This window comes from Polistes fuscatus, unplaced genomic scaffold (assembly GCF_010416935.1).
Source record: "Polistes fuscatus isolate 324 unplaced genomic scaffold, CU_Pfus_HIC Scaffold8, whole genome shotgun sequence".
NCBI lineage: Eukaryota > Metazoa > Arthropoda > Insecta > Hymenoptera > Vespidae > Polistes > Polistes fuscatus.
Genome location: NW_025113162.1, coordinates 560,047 through 584,225, shown reverse-complemented (window position 1 = coordinate 584,225; position 24,179 = coordinate 560,047). Strand labels below are relative to the sequence as shown.

The following is a 24,179-nucleotide window of genomic DNA, read 5'->3' as shown; positions in this document are numbered from 1 at the left end:
GAGAGAGAAAGTTCAGGGGCCGTAGTATAATGTGGGAGTGCATTTGCCAGATTAAAATGCTATTGGGGTGCATCGAAACGCTTGTAAATATGTTTTCGTATATGTATGTGTGCGTGCGTGCGTGTGTGTGTATATGGGACTGCATGGTGAACATATATGATCCTAGACCGATTCGAAAATAAAATTCAATCCGTTGAGAAAAACAAACGTTTTGCTTGGGCTTATTTCTTTTCGATAGGTTGTTCGAAAAAGTGGAAGGCAAATCGTGACTAGGTGAAAGGAAGAAAAAGTGGAAAAGGAAAGGAAAGGAAAAGGAAAGAGGAAGAGAAAAAGAAGAAGAAGAAGAAAGATGCTTCTTCCATTCGGACGAATAATCAGGAAAGCTCGCGTAATCATCTCGAGTCGATCGAGCAGCTTCCATCTCCTTTATCTTCTTCCGTTTTCTTTCTTTTTTTCCTCTTTTTATCGGCCTTTTTCGTCTGGATGCTTCTCCACTCTTGACTCCGACCTTTAAATCAATGCACGCGATGCATTCCGCTAACGATCTTTTCTCTCCATAAGTAAAAGAGAGACTCTTGGATTAAGTACCAAGAGTGGTGGAATATTTTTCTAAAGAATTTTTTTGTAAATTATGTCAGACGTCATCAAATATCTACATTCACTTGGTCAATAATTTGTTTTGTTTTATACATAATTTAAATATTCTTCACAAGTATTTTGTAAAATAAATGAGTCAGTACATATATATTTTTAATTAAAAATTTGTAAAACAAATTGTCTGATATTTTATAAATATTTTTAATCATTTAATTATAAAATAAATTTTCTTTAATATGAATAAACTATAATTTATCGGTATTTTAAATAAATCCTCACTAACAGAATTGCATTATAGGATTACGTATTCAACGCATTCTGATATTTTATCATAAATATTGTCACTTCTTGTATTAATCGTTTCAATACCAACCATCATATCACATAATGATATTTCATTATATTATAAATAACAATTTATTTCAAATACAATCCTAACAAATACTAACCGTTACAAAATTTATTTCACTTGCTTATCCATGTATCGCTAAATAAATTTAAATGTTCTGAAATGTTGGATAATCGACGTGACATTGATTATATGCATGCACGAAAGTAGGAAACGTTTGTGAATTCACCGGGTGAATACGAAAATGCCTGTCTACTTTCCATATTTATGTGTAGGAGTTTAGAGGTGGGAAGAGAAGATTGGGTTGGATTGGGGTGATATTCGGCATTGGTGTATCAACCCTTGGAAGGACCTCTTTGGAGACAACCTAACCCTTCTACGGGAAAGGGTTCCGACCCTTCAACTAACCGAATCCTCATTCCCTTCCTCCCGTTCCTTGTCCCTCACCCCTACCTCTTCCATTTCACTCTTTGATACGAGTGAAGCTTCGACCAAACTCTAGAACGCAAACAATATTATCGTAGACGGCGGTACGTCGAATTATTGAAACCGTTCGTAATTCGATTCGTCGAAGGAAATTAATGCCTTCTATGTCTCTTCCTATCTATCTATCTATCAATAAAGAAAAAAAAAAGAAAGAAAGGGAAAGAGAAAGGGGAAGATGAAAAACGAAGTTACTCATACGTCGACGAGATTTTCAATTAAATCGGAGAAACTCGATACCGGGCGGCGCTTCGTTTATGATTGTAAAGCAACGAGGATTCGGGGATCCAATAATGATACTCGAAAGCTTCCTAACACACATTCCATAGTGTTTTACCGCGAAATTACTTTTGTTGAAAACGTGTCGCTTTTGTGAAAGTCGAGAGATTTTCGAACACCGAAATAACGAGAAAGGATATAAGAACGGGAGCAAATGCGAAATAGAGAGAGAGAGAGAGAGAGAAAGAAAAGGGAGGAAGGAAGGGGAATGGGAATGGGGGAGAAATTGAGAGAATAGGGGTAGAGGAATCTCAAGTCCGCGAGGGGCCAACTGTGGTAAGGTAAAAGCGCGAAGGCATTATCGAAGTTCGTTGGAGGAGTTTCCTCTTAACGAGGCGTTCCTCCCACTCGCGTAATTAAATTCCATCCCTCTGGCAGGCATCGAGCGTGCTAGCAAGCAAGCAAACAACCAAGCAACCCACCCACTACCACCACCAACATCAACCAGTCTTCGTATGCCGTCCTTTCACGTTAGAAGAAGAGAAAGACTTTTTCGACGACGTCTAGCTATTTTCCACCCCCCACCCCCCATTTCTTCTCTCTCCCTCTCTCTTTTTTGTCCTCTACGAATCGACCGCATTCTTCGGAAGGTATCAATATCTTTTCCTTGCTAGAAAAATGTCAGGTCAGCTCTCTGGAGAGTGAGGAAGAAGGAAAAGAGAGGGAGAGGGAGAGAGAAAGCGATAGGGATGAAGCAAAAAGAAAGGTGTTATTCTTTCGGGAGACCTCATTCTCTTTTCCCTTTCCCCCAAGCCCTTTTTATTTCTTCACGTGAAAACGTTTTACTCAGCTACTATTCACTAGTCCTTCATTCGATATCCAACACGATTTTTCTAAAGTCAATGAGAACCTTAAAACACACACGTAAAAATATACATATTCTTTTTCGGTGTGTGTGTGTGTGTGTGTGTGTGTGTGCGAGAAAAAATAAGAAATAAATAAAAAAGAAAAAAGAAACGGAGACGATGAGAGAGGAGGAGAAGAAGAACCAAAAAAAAATAAGAAGAAGTAGAGGGGAAAAAAAGTGGAGGAATAACAGAGAAGAGACAACGTGTATCGCCATGGGGTTGGCGCCAGGCATTGATTAATGGACTCCTTCTTGCTCCAGAATGCGTTTCGATGGCAGCGAAAAAAATTACTCAACTGCAGCAACGGGACAAGGGCATATACAACAACAGAAGCAACGACAACGACGTCGTCGTCGTCGAAGACGAAGATGAAGACGATGAGAACGAAGAGGACAAAAGCATGCTCGATTAATCGAAGTCGTTGCACGTGCCCCCATGATCGTTCAGGGTCCCCCGTGTCGTTGTTGTTTAATCGCGTACGAAGGGCAACGTTGGTGGTTGATTAAGAACTCCTCGAATCGATACCGACGCTCGTTTATCACGAGATCCTCTACCATGTGTGTATCTTATTCACGTGTGTTGTGTTGTAAAATAAATGCTTAGGGTTAGGTATAAAAAACGATGTTGAACAAAAAATTGCTTTGGGAATTGCAAAAAAGAAAAAGAAGAAGAATATTATGTTAGATTAAATGAATGCACACAATGACGTTGACATTTATGCAGATATTATATTTTATCGGTTTATTTTATATTGATGGAACGAAAACTATGTTTAATACAAAAGAAAATAAATGAATGAAGTAAATGAAATCGGTAAAATTGTTCACTTTGTTCCATATTTATTCCATGAATAATAATTTTGTGAAAATTTGATTTCTTTCTTGCTTATATATATCTTCTTTTTTTTTTTGCGAATTTATTATTCTAATAATCTTGTTATTTGTCAACATAAAAATAGGGCAATTTATTCGACAAGACGCGTAATATTATTATAATAATAATAATTTATTATTATTATTATATTATTTTTATCATCATCATCCCGTGGCCTATTTTAAATTTAGTAGCATCGTTAAGAGCGCGTTTGATTTTTATCTCCGGTTTTAACCAACATCACATTCTTTTATAAAGATCCTACTCATGAGTTCTCTTTATTGGTTATTTAGAAAATAAAATTAACGACAACTGAAAGCACTCGACCGCAGAAAACTCGCCTTTTATATTGGACGATAAACGAATCGTCAAAATGAAACGAGTTCGATTTTACGATGAGTATTTCCCGCATTTGCTTATTTCATTTCAATAGCGAAATACATACATACATACATACATATTTACATACATAGATGCATACGTGTATGCTTACATGCACACGTATCGATTACGTTTTACTTTCCGCGAAAGTATCAACTTGTTGAGGTAAATACAATCATGATTTCAATGTTCTCTGAGGTAATAAACTGTATATACTCGTATGCATTCTCTCGCAGATCATCGATATCGAGGAATTCACAAACTAATATATACAACTATAAATATATTGAGTCAAATGTAATTCACGTTTGTTTCGAGTTTAAATTTCGGTTCAATCAGTTCAACAGCTCAATTTTTCACGAATTCCAATATATTCGTATATTGGGTTACCATTAATTGCAAATTTCTTGTTGATTGATATTTTTCATATACGAGTATGGATTAAACAGTTTTGAAACCACGACGAAAATTAAAAGCAAGCTTGACCTACAGGAAAAATGATTATTATGTTAGGCTTAAGACTTTTCAATCCACCAGCCACTTACATACAATAATTTTTCTGAAAATTGATACGAACTTAACGGCCAACCAAATGCTTATCACATTCAATTGCTTGCAAATTTTTTGCGCGGTTTTGAAATATATCCTCTATGCAAACTTACAAATATAATATAGAGATCAAAATATTTGTTAATTTATATTTTCATATACGAATAATCCTTGAAAATATCGATTGTATTCTAATTACTTTAACATAAGTCGAGTGGAAATTTTGTTCTCTCATTTTTTCATTGTTTCTTACTCTCTCTTTCTCTTTGTCCTTTTCTCTCTTGGTCCGAACGTAGCCGAAATGTCAAATAATAATATTAACGTACATTAACTTGGCTATCACAAGCCGCAAATTGAAGTTGATAATTAACGACGAGTCGCATCTAACTATGTATTACGAGTTTCATTATGGAACTAATTAACGTGAACTAACGCCGACTCGTGCATATTTAATAGCGAAACTTTACTGTTGTCTATGCAAAATGGAACGCATAACGCATTTTTAGTATCGTTCAACTTTTCGAGAAGAGACGATCTTCTTTAATTTAATCAACCAATCTAAAGCCGTACCAAACGACTTGGGTAATGATAATTAACGAGCATAACTTGCCGATTCTAACTTTATTTCACGTTTATGATTATCTCTATGTAAAAGTATTTTGTATTTAATATATATATAGATAATATATATTTCTCTTACAATTGGATTGTTACAGAATTATCGAAAGAGGATTCGGATCGATAAGAAATGGTGGAAGTCGAAATCGAGATCGAGCCAGCGTACGAAAATCTCTCTCGAATGGTCTAAGAGCCGAAAATCGCAAAGTCCGTGGAAACGCTGAGGTTCTACATCGTCCCTAATTGACAGCAAGGAAAAGAGAAAAGGAGAGAGGGAGAAAGGAAAAAACCTTCAAGCTGGAAACTCAAACGTAAGGAAGAAAGACGGAAAAAGGAGAAGAAGAAAAGGAAGAAGAGAATAAGGTATCTGGAACGGCATTTGAAATTTACGAGTAAGTCGGTGGCTCCTGCTAGTGTAATAGAACGACTCGGGTAAAAGAGAAAGAAAAAAGAGAGAGAGAGAGAAAGAGAAGCAAGCACATGGCATAACAAATGGTCAGCCGTAAAACCGGCTAAGGACAGTGAAACGACACCGGAAGCAGCTAGCCAAGGAATACTCGAGGTGCCAGAAAGGCTCGTGTACAAGTCTATCCTCTCGATAGCTCTCAACTTGTTCATACAAGGCAATCGTTACAATTTTTCATTCGGATTTAAGAAAGATCGATGTAATGAAGAAATTGTCATCGATTCTATATAAATCGTGAATGCAAATTTTCGAAGTTACTCAAAGAAAATAAGAAATTCTTTAACCGTCCGTTGTACAATGATTATTTTATAATTTTTTATTGTTTGTGGAAAATTGATGAAAATAATAAAATATCATCGTAATCATAAATCTTAGGTGAGCGTTGGTTTGAACAATAAATCAGTGAGAGCGTAAGAGAAAAAGAGGAAAAAGAAAAGGAAGAAGAAGAAGAAGAAGAGGAAGAAGAAGAGGAAGAAGAAGAAGAAAAAGAAGAAGAAAAAGGGGGAGAGAAGGAACCATCTTGGGTTCAGCCAGATGGGTTAAAGGTGAAACGCGATGGAAGGCGCGATTCCGTGCCGGTGGATGCAAAAGGGCGCTGTTCGCGCTGTTACTGCTGCCCTTTCGGAAGCGCAACAAGTGACAACGCCGTGCAACTGCTACTGCTGTTGCTGCTACTACCACTCTTACTCCTCGATTTCCAGACGTCATCTGCTTTATCCAGCTAGGAGTCGAGAGGATTCGATTCCGTCTACTTGAACGTAAAGAAGACAAAAATCAAGGAAAAGGAAAGGAAAGGAAAGAAAAAGGAAGATAAAGAGAGTGGGAGAGAGAGAGAGAGGGGGGAGGGATACGGGTCAGAGATCGTTGGCAAGGAACAACCTCCGTTAGGGATGACTGCTAGGATGAACTTCTTAGAAGCTATCCAAAGAAGATTATTTCCTTCTTCGTCCTTCTTATCTTCTTCTTCTTCAACCTGCATTTTCACGCAGAAATAGGTACGGCCAAGTGTCCATGGCGACTTTGTCTGTTGAGATACTCGATGAAACTACGTTGGACAGAAAGACGATTGCTGAGAATCTTGGAGGATTCTTGGTCTGGTATTCCTTGGACTGTGCCTTGAATCCTACGAACGAGAACGGACCGCTATTATTCGTCTGATCTCAAAACGAGCTTTGCGAAAAGAGAAAAGTAAAGAAAAATTATAGAGGAGGAAAAAGAAAAATTAATAACGGTACAGAATAAGAAGGAAAGAGGATTAAAAGGATTTTTTTTAACACTTGTATCTTTTCGTATATCTTATTTTGGTTATTTGTTTTCGATCCATCGGCCACTTTTTATCGTTCGATTAATTCTCCTCCATCTTATTAGTGTTGCGTGTAGTGATTCGATTGTCGTCGTCGTCGTCGTCATCGTCGTCGTCATCGTCATCGTCGTGGTGGACGATGGTGACGAAAATCTCTGCTGTCGATGCTGGCGTCGCTCTATTGGGCGCCGTCGGTTCGCGTTGTGTCGTAAAACAAGCGACGGTGAAGAAATGCGTCGCAGCGCTCCTTCTTGTCTCCATTGCCAGCATCTTTTATTACACCCACTACGTCATCAGCAGTCCTCTTTCTAGGTAAGTCAAGTTCACAAATTATTTTACATTTTTTTTATTTTTCTTATTGTTGCTTGGAAGTAGGGCAAATATATTAGTAATTTGAGTACCCAAATATCTGTAACTTACCAGTTGTTTACATTATATTTTTCTTTCTTTGCGTTTGTTTTATTTTTAGTTTGAAATAGGCAAAAATATTGTAATTTACGCGTATACGTGGTTCTATTTTGAGATAATACTTTTCGAGTCTTATTTGATTCTTCGAGTAGGTGGGTTGGTAGGGTATTCAAGTAGATTTACAATTGTATTTTTATTGTTCATTATTCGAGATCTCGTTCTATAAGTACTTACACATCAGGAATACCTATGACCGAGTTATTAGTATCCTCTTACGACACATTGTATTGAAATTATGAACTAACCGAAACATTGGAACTATAACCCCGGGGGCATCTTATTGTGTACCTAGTAGTTACCTGTTTCTACTATGTAGTAGCAGCTGTGATTTTAACCTCTTTTAGACTATTATTTTTTCGAACCTGAGCCCGAAAAAATATTTGTTTAGGCAAAAGTTACCGGTTCTTATCTTTTTTTTTTTTATGTAAACTAATACATTTTCATTAGAAATAAATGTTGGTTTCTATTGAACAGAAATTTTACTTTTAAACGATCTTGCAACTTAACGCTAAATAAAAATAGTAATAATTATTGTAATAATTTCTTGCTTAAAAATTAGATAATTCTTGTCTTACTGTATAATCTTATGGTGATAAAAAAAAATAAGATTTAAAAAATACACGTGCAATCGCATATGCAAATATTAAAGTTCGCGAGTTCAAAATTACGTAATATTTAATTTTGAATGTTGTGGATTGTTGTCGTCTTCGTTTTCGTTATTGAAAAAATAAATCGTTGTGCAATTTATGAACGTACATGTATATGTATGAATTTTATATAATATTCCGTAGCGCGAAAATTTTTCGATTTCCATCGAGTTTCGAACAGACCTCCCGAAAAGCAGACGAGACAAAATCTGTAAACGTGGCCGCGTATGTTTCGCTCATTTGCAAGTAAATTGCTCGTTTGCAGATTCGCGTACGAATTGTATGTATGATTTTAGCATCGCCCACCACCAGCGGGCTGGTCTTTCGAAAGGTAGTATGGAATACATACTCCGAAACAAGTATACAATTGAACGCTCTGCGGAGATTTTGATTAAAATTACGCGACTATACGAAATCGAATTGAATTCGGACAGAACGAACGAGTATTATCTATAAGCGTAGATAAAAATTTACAATGGACGACTGCTAACAATTTTTTCGATTAATACAAATGTTGGATAGGAAAATAACGAAAAATGATCGATCTCTATATTTATACATTTATACGCTTCTATCTATTTATTTAATTTCGAATGTATTTTTGGTCAATACTCTGATAAAAAAATAGTATAATATAAATAATAATTTTATAAATATTTATAACAAGTATTGCATTAAGTCCACATATCGAAACGAGTATTTTATTACGAATGTTGTTTCCAACAAAAACAAAAGAGTTAAAAAATATTAAATGATAATATTTCTCAATATTTATAATCAAGGGTTGCATGAGGGTTTACCACACAAAACATGTTAATATTTTATTACAAATATTAACCGATAAAAAAAAAAGTACTCCCAATAATTTAATCAAATTAAACTATTATTTGAGACAACACGCTCAGTCATTTATTTAGTATCGCACGCTTCTGGCAATTAATAAATTTCTCAATGAGAGTTTATTAAAAGGCTTATTAAGAAATCGTCGTCGTTTTGCTTGATAGTTTTAATTGCCACGTGTCCGAGCGAAGCAAAGCAGATCAATTATGAGCGTAGTGCTTCACGTTCTCCCTGACCGTTGACCAGTTTACAACAACTCGAAAACTTGAACCACACGCGTATACACGGACAAACCAACACACACATACACAAATAAACATTTAACACAAAGAGATAGACCGACCTATCGTATGTAACGGTGTTGCGTGCGGCGTTATTTCCAGTTAGCGTCTAAAGACTTTTCTACAACGTCAAGTCTCGTAAACTTCATGCAACTTTGATACGCGACCACTAACACAGGCGTACCAATTAACGTATTCTCTTGGCGTTCACGCCCCCTTCTTTCGTATCTATCTTTCTTTTTTCTTTCTTTCTTCTTTCTTTCTTTATTTCCTTCTTCCTTTCTTCTTTCTCTCTCTCTGTCTCATTTTCTTTCTCTTTTATGTCTCAATGATGTGTAGCTCCCTTTCAACGTCGAGTGACCCCTACCCAGCGGTCAACCGCCTCTTTCTTTTGCGGCCTTCTCTCCTCTGCACCGTGTTTTTATACATGGATGAAAAGAACACTACCCCACTGCGTCTCACTCTTCTGTAATAAGTACACGTCGACACCCATAGAAAACGTCTCGTCACCTTTATATTAAAATAGGCGATATGGGATAGAAACAATGGTAGAAATAGTCAAATGTTTATCAATTTTTTGAGTCAATTATTTTTAATAAGTATTTTGTCCATTAAATTTTCTATAAAATATTTTCGATATAAATAATTGTCTGTATAAAATCAAGTTTTTATTAAATATTTTGATTGAGTATTTGTTTTAAAATAAATGGTCAATATGTGTGAATATTTTCAATATAAATAATTAAGAGTTAGTATCAAATCACGTTTTTATTAAATATTTTGATTGAGTATTTTTTTTTTAAACAAATGGTCAATATGTGTGAATATTTTTAATATAAATAATTAATTGTCTGTATCAGATCACATTTTTATTAAATATTCTTATTAAGTATCTTGTTAAATAAATGATCAATATGAATAAATATTTTCGATATAAAATACTTTTGTAGATTAATAATTTTTGTAGATTAAACTGACAGTATATTTCATATCCGTTAAAATCGTATTATAAATATACTAATCCAATAAATATATTAGATTACAGATAACGTTAATTTAAATAAGAGTTTGACGAGAAAATGAATCGAAAATGTTTTAGCATATAATTCCTATATCTCAGAAAGATTTGAATATATTTAGGCAAAGAGTTATGTTATGTTATGGTGTAGGTTAGACACAGACGAAGTAGTAGCAAGTTGATTTCCTCTCAGTGAAATCTCGTTGGAAGAACGTTACTTGGCGTTAATATAAACGCAAGCCGAATTCGAGGATATCTCTGAAAGCCGAAACTACGAACTGGCGAACTAAACGCGAGGACGAGGAGTAATAGTTTGTGGACTCGGCAAATTGGTGGGTGCCTTCGACCAAGCCGACGACCCAATTTAAATCAGGATATACGCACGTACTACACCCTAGTCTGGCACCCACACACGTCATATATTTCCGTAATGTAACCGGTCTAATCCCAATTTTCCTCGATCTCTACGACGAGCTTCTGGCTTCGCCTAATAGTTCTCTCCGACGGAGATACGAATGAGAGAAAGAGAGACAGAGAGAAAAGTGGTGGGGTTAGGGAAAGGGTTTCTAGGTGTAGTCTTCTCTCTACAGTTAATTAGAGGAGTCGAATGACCTAGAGAGTCACGCTAGCATTAATCTACACTCGATATGAACATGGAGTCCAATTTACGTAAGATAATTAGATACTTCAATATGTTATTTTCATTCCCTCTTAAGAATTCTACGATACATTTTTTGGTTTATTCTATTCTACGATTAAATGATTATTTTGAAAAGAAACGAAAACAATAATGTAGATACACCTTTGATTTAATTTTCTTCTTATTTTTTTCTTTTCTTTTTCGAGAGAGGGAAGGAGTGAATTTATTTTATTCAACGAGCTTCCAAGCAGAACTAACGAAATTAATTGGAAGTGCATTGATCGTTCTTAACTTTGGATAAAGCTTCTTCTCTTGTGTAAATGTACGAAGCTCGGTCCTGTAAACTCGAACTCCTCTAGCAGTTTAGATTTAGATCGGGATCGAAAGTTTCGTCTCAGAATGGTCAGCTTTCCGAAGTGTTTGGACGTAGATCGTAGTGATCTATGAGAGTCGAAGAACAGGCAAACGAAGGAGAAGCATAATGTTTCGCTAAATTTACATTCGCTTTGAGAAAGTGTTTCTTTAACTATATCACTATTATTTCTAGACGATTCATCACCGAAAAGAAAATATTCCTAGGGGCTTTTATTCTAAATTTAATATTTTGTTTTTTCTTGCAAATGATTTGAAACCAAATGTACCGGTCATGCTCAATTTTTTTCATGATTTCATCAACTTTTCCAATTATTGGTCGATCAAAACGAGATATATCTTTGATATCAAAATTTCTAAATCGAAAACTATCGAATCAACTTTGTAGCACGCGTACGAATACTGCATCATGTTCATAAATATCATAAATAATTTCATCAATCCGAATCGTGTGTGTATTTTTTTCTTTTTTATAATCAAATACCAAAATGCATCGAATTTCTTTTTAATTGTCACTTATTTTCAAGACGTAATAATTTTTTAATGTATTAATAAATATGTCAATTGTTATTATTTTTTTTTTAATTACTCTATGATATATCAACATTTAAACGTACGTAAATATTGACAAATCCGATTAATGTTATTTAAATCTATTTACCAAGAAAATACGAAGAAACTTTTGACTCAAACCAATAGATATTTTATCGGATAAATGTTGAGCTATTTAAACGATGCATATAATCTTAACATCTTAAGGTAAATCGATGTCGAACCGATACAAGAGTAAATCAATCTTAAGGGATAATCTATGATCACGTGGATATTCTCTAAGCAATTCCAACTCCGGAATAATCCGTCGTCAATCACGAAACCTAATATCCCAACATAGACATTGACATACAATTTCGCATCCACGTTGCTGGCGGAAATCTCTTAACCAACCATGTGCCTCAAGCTAGATCGTTCTAGCTTTACCTTAACATCTTCCAAGTTGAATCGACTTGTCCAGTTGATGTGAATCAATGTTAACAGTACCAAGTCTTATCTATTATAAATTGTTACCGTAACATTGACTGACCAATACCAAGATTTCAAATTTTCGGATCGAATTTTACCCATCGATCTCTTTTACGATACTTCCGTTCAAAGCTTTTACTTAAAGTATATTAAATAAATGTAGAAAATCCTATAAATTGTTCGATTTCTCTATTAAAAAAAAATCACAAATTTAATAAAATATTTTGTTCAAATTCAAAGAATCATACATCGATGCATTAAATGTTTCGGCATTTAAATTAACAAAAATTTGTTAAAACTCGAATTAATTTATTTTTCCTGTGAACGGGAACGAATTTCCTAACGGATAATTTATAAATGCAAAACAATTGGCAATATTTGTTAAGAAAACAACAAGAAATTTCATTTCAATCCTTCTTTTTCTTCTTAAAAAGAACAAAAAAATTGACATATTCAGTTGCACATATGGTCGTCGACGTGGTCAAACTTTCGACCTTCTCGAAATTCGTTTTATTCTTACGAACGACGTATTCGAGACGTTTGCGAATTTCAACAAGTTGATTCAGAGGCGTCAGATCGAACACACTTACTTATTTTTCCTTCCCCGAAGTCGAATCACGCGCGTAACCGTAAGACCGTGGTGTTGCCTTGCAAGAAGCAGCAGCCGCTACGCGGTTTGACCCAGTTTCTGTCTCCGCACTGCTGACGAAGTATTATTTAACGAAAAACAAAAATTACTTTTATCCGATAGTCATATCGTATTTTCCATCATCGATTATTAAACCAATAATTTTTACAATTTTCTAATCAATAATTCTACCAACAAAAATATGCATTAAATATCAAATGATTAAAGTCAACGATAAACAATTATTTATAAACTAACCAAAAATAATTATAATCTTTTATTAATTAAATCAATATTTATAACAAAATGTAATATAATTATTAATTAATACAACAACCTAGAGACTATTTTAAACAAACGATCAATAATTACGATTAAATATCGAAACCATGTTTCATGTCGAATATACAAATGAAAGATGGGCCCCAACGTGTTTCAAATAAAAGGATAGGGAATGTTCAGACTGTTTAGAATGGAACCACGATCGTATCCGTCGATATTTTGCGGGTTGGAAGGGGTGGGCCAGAAACGGAGTGAAGGAAATACGAACGTGCCTTGCACCAATACACTTTAAAAGGAGAGGAGATACAGATGGAGGATTGACTGACTATGTGGATGGATTGAAAAAGAGAGAAAGAGAGAGACGGAATGAGTGAGTGTGTGTAAATATGTGTGAGTGTATGTGCGTTTGTGTTTGTGCGTGAGAGAAAGAGAGAGAAAATAGGAGTACCTACTACTTGGCGCAATCCCTGTCGTGGGACACGAAATGCGGCCGGATGTTTGTCGCACGCCCAATCAGCGTCAATTCAAGCATCTCCTCTCGACCAGCCTTACGACAACGGCGCTAACCTTCCTCCCTGCGAACGCATCCTGTCCTTTCTTACCAGTTCGACTTTTGCAACGTCTTCCCAACGTTTTCCAAACGTTTCGCATCCTCTCTTTCTCCCTATTTCTTTAACCTTCTTTTTTACCCCTTATTTCTTCCAGTATTCCCTGTTCTTTTTTTCCCCTTACAAACACATACGTCTATGTTTGCTACTCGTTCAAAGTAAAGAACGTTATTCGCGTTGAGATTGAAAAGGATTTTAAATAGAGCGCAGGAAGCGTGGAACCGAGGCCAAATTAATTTTCGTTCTTTTTAAAATAACGTTTTCAATGTTTTAATATCTTTAAGAATTTTTATGAATTTTTGTAATTTACATAGAAGGTTTATTTTGAGAATGGTGCAAGTCTATTTTTTATTCTTTCGAGAAAATTAAAGGTTTGCATATTGGTCAATTCAAAAATATTCGTTAATTATCAAGTCAAGTCTTGCAATGTTTCTATTAATTTATTGATATGTAATTTGATTATATAGATTTGTTTTAGCCTAATTTTAGTAAAATAATGTATCTATATTTACGGGCTGCAAATGAACTTACACTAATTTCAAAATTAGTCAATTGTTAAAATCGTTTAATTTCAATTTTGAAAAATCAAATATATCATTTAAAATATATTTCATATTAATCCAATTTTGTTTATAAATAATAACGAGAGGAATAAAAGAGAAGTAGTATAATACTTTTCATTTTGAACGTAATATTGTTAAATTTAACATTATTAGTAGTATTTACTTATGTTTTTAGTGTGACAGTGTTTTTAAATATTCATGATGCATAGAAGGTATATAGTGTAATAACTGCTCGATAACCTTATATTTTTCGTAAATAATAGACCTAGTATCGTGATACAAAAGCACCAGGACGATTTTTTCAAATTTTGTCGGTCTTCTCGGACATGTAGGTGATAAATTTAAAGTCTTAAATTCTGTGTCCTCAATCGACATTTTATATAAAATAGTATATATGTTGCACTTTCGCAAAACTTCACCCAATATATTTGCTACCAATTTACCTTTTTTTTTATTAGTGTTTCTTGTTTTCTGTTTTTTAATTGCGTTCTGTAGGTTCTTTGTTGAAACGAAATTCTCTCGTTTTATTTCATGTAAAACGAATTTATTTTGTTGTTTACATTGCGTCTTATAATATCATAATAATCCTGTGGTCTATATGTTATAGGGAAAATGTGTGTGTCTATTGCTAGATAAGATAACAATTCTTCTGTTTCCTACGTTACCTAAAAACGCCTGGCATTGTGGGCAATGCCTAGGAAAAGCTCACAATCCCGGCAGGTCCCACTTTCCCTATAACATATACAGAAAGATCTTTTTTCTTTTTTTTTTCTTTTTTTTCTATGGAAATTGGACTTACTCCATTTTCATAATCAATTGTTACGCAATTTCTTTCACCGGCCAATTTTAAATTGGACAAAGCATTGGCATTTTTTAAGTAATTAAATACTAACAAGTTATAAATAAAAAGCTTACACTCTCTAAATTAAGCATAAATTACGTTTATCTCATTTTTATAAATGGACTTACACCACATTCAACATAAACGACCCATATACATATATACAAATATATTTTTTTTATGTAAAATATATTGTTTGTTATATATTATTGTGGGGTTTTGAATTGTTTAAGAAGTATAGATATGAATGTGTGAATGGTATGAGTGTAGAGTGATTGAAAGAAATGAAAGAATGCATCCGGTCGAGGATAAAGAAAGAGCGTTAGATAAGAATATTAGTTTTAGGTATAAGGTTACGCCGTCTGGACTTGTCACCTTTGTATAGCTACATCGAAGCCTCCCGAACGTTCTCGATAATGTGAAATACCGGAAAAGCCTTTGTGCGTGGTTTGGAATGATCGGGAAGTTTCCAGGGGAATGACGAGAAACAACAGAAGACGATGGAGGGGATGTAGGGTATAAGTAGGCGACGGAAAGGACTGGCGTGGGCGTTCTGCGTGCTGTGCGTTTTTCTGTGAGTTCGGTATATAATTGACGAGTGATAAGTGTAACGAAGGGTACGGAAGACAACGGGGAACGGCGAAGGATTACGATAGGCGACGACGAGTCGGATTCGGGTGTTCCTTGCGGTTGTTTTCGGACGTAGAGAGTTACACTTATTGTTAACCCTTTCGCTCCGACGGGCGTATATATACGCCCTCGAAGAATGACCATTCAGGTACGAAGAGCGTATATATACGCCCTCGAAGAATGACCATTCAGGTACGAAGAGCGTATATATACGCCCTCGAAGAATGACCATTCAGGTACGAAGAGCGTATATATACGCCCTCGAAGAATGACCATTCAGGTACGAAGAGCGTATATATACGTTCGTACCCTATATACTTTGATTTCATACTTTACATGAGATACTTTTGTCAATCGAGTATCCAGCCGAATTTCATTTAACTCTTATAAGGCAATTATTGCAAACATACGGGAAACAAACATCAGATATGAGATGTTCAGTTGCACGAAATCATAATAATCCTGAAAGAGTTACTGAAAGGCATTTTCCGTCTATATATTCGAATGAGGCGTCAAAAAAACAAAACCAGGTTCGAAAATGTGTCGTCTGCAGTAAAAGAGGAAAAAGGCGTGAATCGAGATACTATTGTTCACAATGTAATGTTGGGTTATGTGTGGTTCCATGCTTTCAAATTTATCATACCAAAGTTGATTATTAATATTATGTTCTGTTTTTAAAACTTTAGTAATTTCGTTGCATTAAAAAATATTACATGAACATTATAATAAAATATTAAAAAAAATAAATTTTGTTTATACATTTTTATATTTTAGAAAGTAAGATGATATTACTGAATATAATAAATGTCATTGTAAAATTTAGAGACCAAGAAACGACTTCCAATTACTTCGTAGCACTCCGTACTCCAGTGTCAACTACTCAGTAACGCAATCCGTTCACAGCGATCACATTGTGGCGTAAGCGCTCCGTAGCGAAAGGGTTAATATGTCGTAGCGTTAGGTCATTGGTTTTAGATTATAGATATTTACTATTTTATTTCTTACAAACATTATACCTTGTTAGTATTTATTAATAAATAAATACTTTACTGTTACCATTATAAATATATATATCATCTATACGTACATCTTACATTATAAATATCTTATTAGTTATTTTATCTAGAAATTGTAGACCTTATTAGACACTTCTATATATAATTTATTATTGTTATTTATATTTGTACATAAAAATGGTTATGGTACGTAAAAATAAATTTGTCTTATTAATTATGAAAATTGTTCCTGACAAAATATTTGTTTACTTTTTAATTTGATTTTACGTAGCTTCAAGCTATTCTGTGTTTGACGTTCCATGTAATTTTTTGGAATAAATTAAAATAACTTAATTCGTCACTATTAAGGAATTATTAAATATCATTTTCTAAGACGAAATATGTAGGTAGATGTATTGTGTTCCTAAGAACTAGAAGATCAGAAGGCAAGGATGACGAGTGTATCGTATAATTCGATGTAGCATTGCTAGGAGCACGATTTCCATTCTTATTCAGATTCTCTTGCTGAGCGAACTCAGCACGAAGTGCAACGTGTCAGGATGATAAGACACCGTGCCGAAACTTAGTTCTCCTCATTTGCATTTCGTGTGCAAAGGTAATCCATGATTCGAGTAGGTATACCCACCTACTTCTCGCTTCGTTTCTCTGTTCGCGTATTACTAGCTCGTTCCTTACAAATTTATACAATTTCTATTTATTCGATCAATATTTTTCAACATTTGTATGCGAGCATAACTTCAGAGTAAGGGTCTCATTCAGTGGTTTATAATCATTAAGCAAGATCATATTTAATTAATGATTACGTTAATTTTTTAATTGTATTTTTAGGATACTGAAACTACCATTAAAGTAAAGCTTAAATATTTTGTAATATTTTGTATAAAAATTTCATTAAATATGAATAATAAATATTTAGAATTAATAATAGGAGAAAGCTTATATATTGATATAGATTATATATTTTACCATGAATATTAACCAATAATGTTCGAAAATACTGATCTAGTAAATAGCATCCAATTTATAATCTTTGTAAATAAGGTTTTACGATCGGCGATAACAGAAAATATGTGATATGATATACACGGTGGAATATTATATATCAGCGTTTCTAAATCTTGTTAGTCCTATAATCCAACACATATATTTATATTAATTACGTTAGCTTAATTACGATATAAAATTTTTACAAATCTGATTAATTCTACTCACTATATATTATTACAAAAATTAAATAATTAAAAATTGTAGAGAATACATTTTGTACAAATCTTTTACAAATGACTAACTTTCCTAACTTTTACGTAATCCGGTATCATAAATATATCTTGGCCGATTAAAATTAAATTGAAAACGGGTGCCTTATGTGTGTATTTAATAACGTGAAACGCGATTAGAGTTATTTCGTTGGTTTTCTCGTTTTCATCAAAAGAACGTCGAACGTGAGAGAGAGAGAGAGAGAGAGAGAGAGAGAGAGAGAGAGAGAAGAGAGGAAGAAAAATATAGAGCGAGTGAAAGAGTGAGAGAGTGAGGGAAAAAGATTGAATCTCATTTTTAAATTCACTGATTCGCCAATTTAAGCATCAGATATTTCTCAGTGGTGGAAATTAAAAAGCGGAGCTTCATAGTTTCGAATTAGTTAATTAAATTGTGGTTATTGCGGATCGTCAAGGGTGGAAGGAACGAGAGCGTTCGTTGGGCCGCGTGCGCTGGATATTTCCTCCCAGCCCCAGACACGAGAATATCAAGAATCGACTCGTCCTCGTATATCCGATAGGAGTACGATGCATTATTCATCCTATCTACTGGCCGCCAGAGTTTTAATTATTTTCAACAAGCGCTTCGTCAAGGTAATATCGAGTTATGACAACTTCGAACACGGATACCTCTCTCTTTCTCTTTCTCTTTCTCTTTCTTTCTTTCTTGTGCACATGCACTTATCCTTCCTGACGACTCACAGGAATTTCACAATTAAATTCTTCAAACAACGGTGCTTTAGCGAGCGTAATTACGATGCATGAACAAAGAAATATGACGAGAATGGCTTGAATCGTTGAACGCGTGTGTGGGTGAGCAGTGAAAAAGAAAAGTATTCTTCTTTCCTATATTTTTATACATATATATGTTAACGTGAAAGACCGAAATTGGAGAATGTCAAGATTCATATGGTTGAATATCAACACATACCAAATACGTCAGTGAAACACCGAATATTTGGGTTTATTCTTGTACATTAATATTTTGGTCATACACCAAGCGTCTATGTGAATCTTAATATTCTCCAATTTCGGTCTTTCACGGTAACATATATATATAGTGTCCCACGTAAATATTTTCTTTATTTTTAATTGTATGAAAAATATTTAACAATAAGATATACTTCGATTGGTTTCAAAAGAGGTATATATATTATATGTCTAAATGTGTGTGTGTGTGTGTGTGTGTGTGCGTTTACATATGTGGATGGAAACGAGATAGAATGAACGCGCGTGGTTCAAATGACTTTCGTTTTACGATAATATCTCAAAGCGAGTTCCAGTTTATTTGTTACGATTCAGTTGCACGCAGAACGAGGCGTTTCCGATAAGACTAACGCGTTTGATAAATCCGTTAATATTCAGGATACGTCATTAAAACACATGAGTCTAACTTTGCTTTTTTTTTTTTTCTTCTTTTACGATGCATTTTTTTATATTCCTACTAAATACACAAACTGACCCGATTTTTATACAAGTACGACAGAGGAATTTATATGGCAATCTAAATATATACACCAGCGGCTAAATGGTTGCAATTTGTACGTAAATTCAAAGTAACAGTATATTTATAAGATAAAATGAACGTATTTGAAGTAACCGGTACGAATAGTATGTTTTATATTTTGTATTATTTTTTTTCTTTTATCAAAGTCAAAGAATTAATATTTTTCTTCTAATTTCTCTTCTATTAAAAAAGTGCTCTTATTTTATATTACGGTCTATTTAACTACATTCTTATTTATTATATTTGATTAATTGCATTCTAGATATTTTGGCAATTAGTTTCATGAGCACATTTTGAATTGAATATTTTTTTATATTATTTTATATTTTTTTATATTTTTATTTATTTTTTATATATTCTCTTGTAGAAGTTTAGTAGGAAAATTCATTCCGAACATTGCTTTAAACTGGACTTCGAGACTATACATGAGCATAATGAACATAAAGAGATGCTGAAATTTGGTATCTTTTTGTGCAAATCTTAATAAGTTTAATGATTATGAAATTACAGAAATTAAAAATTTATATTTTTATGTATTATAAGTTCTATTAAAAATAACAAATCAAGTTTCAACAAATTTTGTGTTTTTTAATATCTATATATTTGCTTTAAATAACTCCGAAAAGCTAAATTTGCTCCGACTAACTGATATTTCCATCAGAGAAATTTGCCGATCGCAAAGAGTTAAAACGCAATCAAACTTATTAATATTAGATCTCGTTAAAAAATATATCGGTTTATTAGATTTTTACGGAAATCAAAAAATGATTTCCAAAGTTTATTTAGTCGGTATCGTAGATGTATCAAAACGTAAGATAAAATAAAGTTACGCGTGCGTCGAGTATTTTCAGAAAAAAAACGTTCCCTATCGAAAGTCGAATCTACTCGTGCTGGTATATCCGTTTACCTAGATATCCCTTAAATCACAGAAGAGATACCCAGCAAAATATTTCCAACACGTATTCAAATTTATACAGCTAGCAATATATATTCGTAGCGTTCTGTGTGTCGTGTCCCGAAAAATATATCGTTTCGCGTTAAAGCTGTCTCTTCTCTATTTCCTAGTTTCCCGATTCGTAGAATAGTGATGGAGGTAGTTGTGGGGAAACGGGAAAAGGGATGGGAATGTGTGAGGGGGAAGATCAAAGGTTATGGAAAATCTTTTCACCTTTATTTCTTCTATCCTCCTACCCCTGATGCAATTCAATTTGGAGCGACGATACACGACGAAATAAAAGTTCCGAACATAATCATTTTCTTTGATAACGTTTCCAAAGAAAATGGAACGTTGGAAACGCCAATAACCCTTCATTTTCGATCATCGACCTCCCTTTTTTATCAATCCTTTTTAAAGCCTTTTAACAACGATTCTTCGTTAGATTTTCTACCGTAATATTTTTCTATTTTTCTCTTTGCTTTTTCTTTTTTAAACACATGTTAATTCTTTCCATAACAGAATATTATCATAGCAATAAATTTCCATATAAGTACGAGTTAATAAAAATAAATTTTGGTCAATCTTTGTATGAACTAGAACGTTTTCATTATATCATTTTATTTAGCTCGATATAACGTGGATCAAATAAACCATGCAGATGATAAAATTGTTAAATAGAAAAGAAAGGATACTTGATGGAAATAGTTTATCAATCACTTATCACGCGTTACACAAAATTAGATGAAATTTTGATTTTAATTACTTTCAAAATAAGCGTTCGTCTCTCGCGAGTACTCGAGATGTAATTTCTGATGGCCTCCGGTGTTCATTTTTATTTTCCTTTTTAGGAAGAGATTTACATGTTTAAAGGGAACGAGATAAAAGGACGCGTAAATGTATTCTACACTTTGTCGTGTGTATTTACGTACATTCGTTCGTGCGTATCGTTGAAGGAAATGGAAAATTCTGGAGAAAAGTAAAGATTGTTCCCAGTTTCATCAGAGACAATGAAAAAAGTAACCCTGAAAGCTTCGAACCCTTCTTCTTCTTCTTTTTCTTCGTATTCTTTTTCTTACGTTTCTTTTATCTCTTATTTTTTATCGTTAATAGCCATCAAGAAGGTTCATTCGAAAAAGTCAAAGTACCTTTGTTTCTTTTGGAATTTAATCGACGAATAATAGGTCGGCTTTTTGAGTACTCAGAACACAAAAAATCCCAAAAAGGATGAAATCAATTTTTAAGTGAATCAGGTTGAAGACTCTAGCTCAACGATTCAAAACAATTCTCGTAAATGATCAAAGTTTCATATGTTAAATAAAGTTTCAATGAAAAAAAAAAAAAGATTTCATTCGTTGGACAAAAAAAAATTAAAAATTTTAAATATAAAATTTAAAATCTAAAAAATCTGACAACTAAGTCGTAAAAAAAAAGCTAAAAAGAATTACTTTGTAATATTACTTAAAACGCGTGTGAAATTTAATATGAAAATTCAGTGCGTTATTTTTTTAAATGTATGCCATATCGCAGCATTATTATCTTTGTAAAGTAAATGAAATTTTTATTTAGATACGGTTAACCATGTAACATGTAATTAATTATAAGAAAAAAGATAAAAGAAAAAAATGTATGAATATTTTATAATTTTCTTCCCGAACGTTCATATACCCAAAACACTATGCCGTGGTTTACGTAACTTTCGGTATTATCGCGTTGTTCCAAGTAGATTTTTTATTCATTTTTTTTTCTTCTTTAATCTGTCTAGCGTCGATCGTCATTGAAAATGCTTAGAGAGTTTCGTAATTTTCCTCAACTTTTTGCGCGTTATTCGCTACCGAAGAATGGTTAATTAACGAGAAGTTCCGGAAAGTCGCGCGATTTTCTCTGCTAAACTTTTTTTTCTTCTTTCTTTCTTTCTTTTTTATTTTGTTTATTTTTGTTTTGTTTTTTTTTCTTTTTTTTTTTGCATTTAAAAGCGGTTAATTACAAGCGCTCGTCGGTTTGCTAAACTTTTCTTTCAAGATTAAAGATCGACTAAGCATCCTTTTCGTATTCATGGTACGATTTTTTTTCCTTCAACCCGGCTATAAACTCAAATAGAAAATCAAAAATAATAGAATTAACATTTTCCTTTAATAGCATTAAAATTGTGGAATTAATCGTAGCGCGGATGATAATAAAGTAAATAAATATTTAAACAGGACGATGAGAAGTAAAACGTGCGTATACGGATAAACGTATTTGTTTATCCGTGATGTATTTACATTAACGAAACGAGGATTCGTTTGAATGAGAAAAAAAATGTAAAAAAGATAAAAAATAAAAAAAAGAAAGAAATATTGAAACTGTTTACCTTCCAACATATATCGATTAAACGTATATAATTCGTGAGCGTATTGCCTGAGGGTAAGCTTACAACGCACGTATGTACTAAATACATACGTGTGTATTTACGTTTAAGTATTTTTCTTAGAAAAAAAAAAAAAGATAAAAATAATAACCAATAACTTGAAACCGGATTATTAAAATACGAAACAAGTGTTCATTATTAAGAAACAATTGATGATTTCAAATAAATTTTCTATAACATACATGCACACACGCGCGCGCGTTGAGAACATTCATTTTCGTTATTATATTATATAATTAAAGTATAATACATATCTAAATTATGACAGGAGTCAAGTCAAAAACAATGAAGTTTTCCCATGTCAGGCTATTTAAATGAAATGAATATTTGATCGACGTTGATGTATTCTCGTATATACGTAAATATATATCTACGAATATTAGATGATAATTATTATTAATATTATTATTATATTATTATTTAAAAAGAGAGAGATAGATATAGAGGTAGATATAACATAAATTGTATGTATAATCGTTCGGTTGTTAGGATATTAACCTATCGACTTGCAGTAACCAAATTGATATCGCATAGAGAGTGTAATGCGTGGTATACAAGAGGAATCGTGGAACAATGCGACGTTACGCACACAGCCGGCGCCATTAACGTCGTGTCCTGCCATGCCGCTTTAGATATCTCTGCGTGAGAAGCAACCCTAATTCCGTCGATTCTCAGAGAGAGAGAGAGAGAGCGAGAGGGGGGGGGTGGGAGGAAGGAAGAAGAGAAAGGGTGGTCTCGTAGTTGCCTCTCTCCGATGCACAGCCAACGATGTTAACTCGTAACTCTCATCGATTGCGGTGTAAATATACCGGGTGTCGTGGCACGCGTGGCACGGGGGCCACAACCAAGGGTGCCCATGTATACGAGCGTCCAGGATTTCCGTTACGGTAGACGTACCACGTGCCGTTGTAACACGAATCCTCGCGGAGAAATGACCACTCCCCTATACCTTTCTTCCCCTGTGTTCCTCCTTCACCCTTCCGAATAGACAGGAAGGGACGTAACTTTCCTAGAAGGGTTGCATACTATTTTCATCTAATGGCTTCAATTCGATACTTTCCCTTCTATAATGATAATTATTCGGTTTGCTAATTTTAGTTATTTCAACTTGTATTTTCATTGAATTGACTATATAATGTTAGGATGTTTTTATATTTTATATTTCAATAAATTATACTATTTTGATTTTAATTATAAAAGTGTTTTGTATCTTACACAGTAAGATAGTCCCAAAAGTTTCCTTCCCCTTTTTTTATTCATTTTTACATGCAATAATATTTTTGAATTTATGTTATTTTACTGTGTAACATAAAATATAAAAAATAGAGCAAAATAGATCGTATAATATTCAGTAAATAATAATACTGTATGTGTAATACTTATTTAGTAAAAGAAAGAATTTTTTAGGACACAACCATTTATGTTGAAATTTTGATTGTGTACATATTACAAATATTGTAGATATTTTGTTC

General features: G+C 33.6%; 1 protein-coding gene across 3 annotated transcripts in view; it reads left to right on the top strand.

Annotated features, from left to right (window-relative positions):
- The window catches only part of LOC122524733 (bifunctional heparan sulfate N-deacetylase/N-sulfotransferase), a 324,826-nt gene that overhangs the window by 222,711 nt on the left and 77,936 nt on the right, over nt 1–24,179 (top strand). For all 3 annotated transcript variants that reach the window (XM_043647139.1, XM_043647142.1, XM_043647140.1), the window contains one exon: nt 5,076–7,058. In XM_043647139.1, the coding sequence (XP_043503074.1) occupies nt 6,886–7,058 (173 nt within the window). In that variant the 5' untranslated portion in view covers nt 5,076–6,885. The remainder of the gene's footprint in view (nt 1–5,075; nt 7,059–24,179) is intronic.